The 1,959-nt window shown below is 41.8% G+C and overlaps 1 protein-coding gene across 1 annotated transcript; it reads right to left on the bottom strand.

Moving 5' to 3' along the window:
• Positions 1-518: 518 nt before the first annotated feature.
• LOC117718129 (large ribosomal subunit protein eL29) lies at positions 519-1,088 on the bottom strand. Its single transcript, XM_034515644.2, has one exon. It carries the CDS (start codon positions 1,029-1,031, stop codon positions 561-563), a length of 471 nt encoding a protein of 156 aa, XP_034371535.1. The 5' UTR covers positions 1,032-1,088; the 3' UTR covers positions 519-560.
• Between the last annotated feature and the right edge of the window lie 871 nt (positions 1,089-1,959).

The following is a 1,959-nucleotide window of genomic DNA, read 5'->3' as shown; positions in this document are numbered from 1 at the left end:
TGTATCTAAAAGGTGTGTCTCTTTCATTGTTATTCACTTCAAAATATTTTCCTATAGTTCTTTGGGATTTCCTGTATAAACTACGGGATTTTTATAGTTATATTTTGTGTCATGTAAACATTTAGAGATTTCAAACTGTTGTGTTTAGTTTTCCAAGGTCTAGCTTAACCTTTACCTTGTGATCAGAGACGAGATTTGCATGAGATCCAGCCTTTGGTTTTGTTCTGACTTCTTTATGATTCAACATATGATCAAAATTTTTCATTATGCTTTATGGGCTTGAAAGGGAAATGCACACTACAGCATGGAAAGTGTGTTCTCCATGTGTCCATATGGCATACAGTAATTATATCAGTGAAGTGGCTGTATTATTACTGGGATTTGATATTGTTATTTTATACAATCTAAGAGAAGTTTCCTTAATACAGAGTATTTTTTTTTAACAGATCTTGCCTCGAGTTTATTTGTAAAAACAGCCTAGGACACTGGTCATCTGCAAATAGTGTGTGGGTAGGTGTGTCACAGCAATCCATCTGTCTTCATGTTGGCAGGAGCCTTTTCTATGGGGCCTTCACAGGGGCCTGGGCACCTTTAGGAGCCTGGGCTGGAGCTTTGGCCTGGGCCTTAGCTGGAGCCTTGGCCTCTGCTTTGGTTTGAACCTTGGGCTTTGGTTGGCAGAGCCTACGACCCTTGGCCATGTAGCTTCGAATCCGCTTCCCAAGCTTGGGGTGAGCGATGAAAGCCAGGCAGCTGAGTTTGCGGCTGGGGCCCTTTGGCATCTTGGGCTTGATGGCCCGAGGCTTCACAAGGGCCTTGATGGCTTCTGCGCGTGCACTCACTGCCTTTGCATTGTTGGCCTGCATCTTCTTCAGGCCTTTCTTGTTGTGCTTCTTGGCAAAGCGCATGTTCTTCAGGAACTTTGGGTCAACCCCCTTAAGAGATTCGTATCTTTGTGACCGGGGTTTCTTGATGCCATTTCTGTGCCATTTGCGGGACTGGTTGTGTGTGGTGTGGTTCTTGGACTTGGCCATGTCTGCACAGTAAGCTGCGGCTTCCGCAGCGCCTGGGACCGGAAGAGAAAGAGCAATACAGAATATTTTTAATTAAAATATATTTACATCATTTTCTCCCTTCCTTTTCCCTCTTACAACCCTTCTTCTGTACCTCACCCGCTGCTCTCTGTCAAATTCATAACCTTTGTTTCTTTAACTGTTGCTACACACACACACACACACTCCTGAATATATGAATATAATTTGCTCTGTCCATATAATGTTAACATATATGTATATACATATATATTATATATTACATACACACACACACTCCTGAATATATGAATATAATTTGCTCTGTCCATATAATGTTAACATATATGTATATACATATATATTATATATTACATACATACACACACACACACACACACATATATATATGTTAGGCTAGCTCTGCTCCTTGCCTATAACTTTCTGCAGCAGATGTCCAATGGTCCTGGCATCTCTGATATCCTGGAGTCTCTTTTTAAACTTAAACGTCATCTTCCCAATTTACACACACACACACACACACACACACACACACACACACACACACGTATATGTGATTTCAGGTATTAGTAACCAATCTGAGGGCTCTGCCTTGAGGAAGACTATTTTTCCCACTCATTATTTTTTTAGCTTTGTGTAGTTCTTTTTCTATGGATAGGGCTCCATGAGATTTCCCCTTCCCTGTAAACATATTTACTAGTGTTGAGCTTCTTCAGGTCTTGCTTAGGCAGCCATATTGTTAAGGTACCATGGGGAGATATTCCCTGTCATTTCCCGGAGATACAATCTCACAGCAGACTTCCTGTTCCCGTGGTTGTTACAGTCTCTCCACCCTCTTCCTTTCTGACTCCTGAGCCTTAGATACTGTGTCACAGATAAATCAATGGGGGCTGCTTACCACAAGATCACC

This window comes from Arvicanthis niloticus, chromosome 12 (genome assembly GCF_011762505.2).
Source record: "Arvicanthis niloticus isolate mArvNil1 chromosome 12, mArvNil1.pat.X, whole genome shotgun sequence".
Lineage (NCBI taxonomy): Eukaryota > Metazoa > Chordata > Mammalia > Rodentia > Muridae > Arvicanthis > Arvicanthis niloticus.
Note: the sequence above shows the minus strand (reverse complement) of the source record. Positions and strands in the feature narration are given on the sequence as shown.

What these genes read in the sequence shown, in the direction of transcription:
- LOC117718129 (XM_034515644.2), bottom strand. Translation starts at nt 1,031, where the DNA reads ATGGCCAAGTCCAAGAACCACACCACACACAACCAGTCCCGCAAATGG.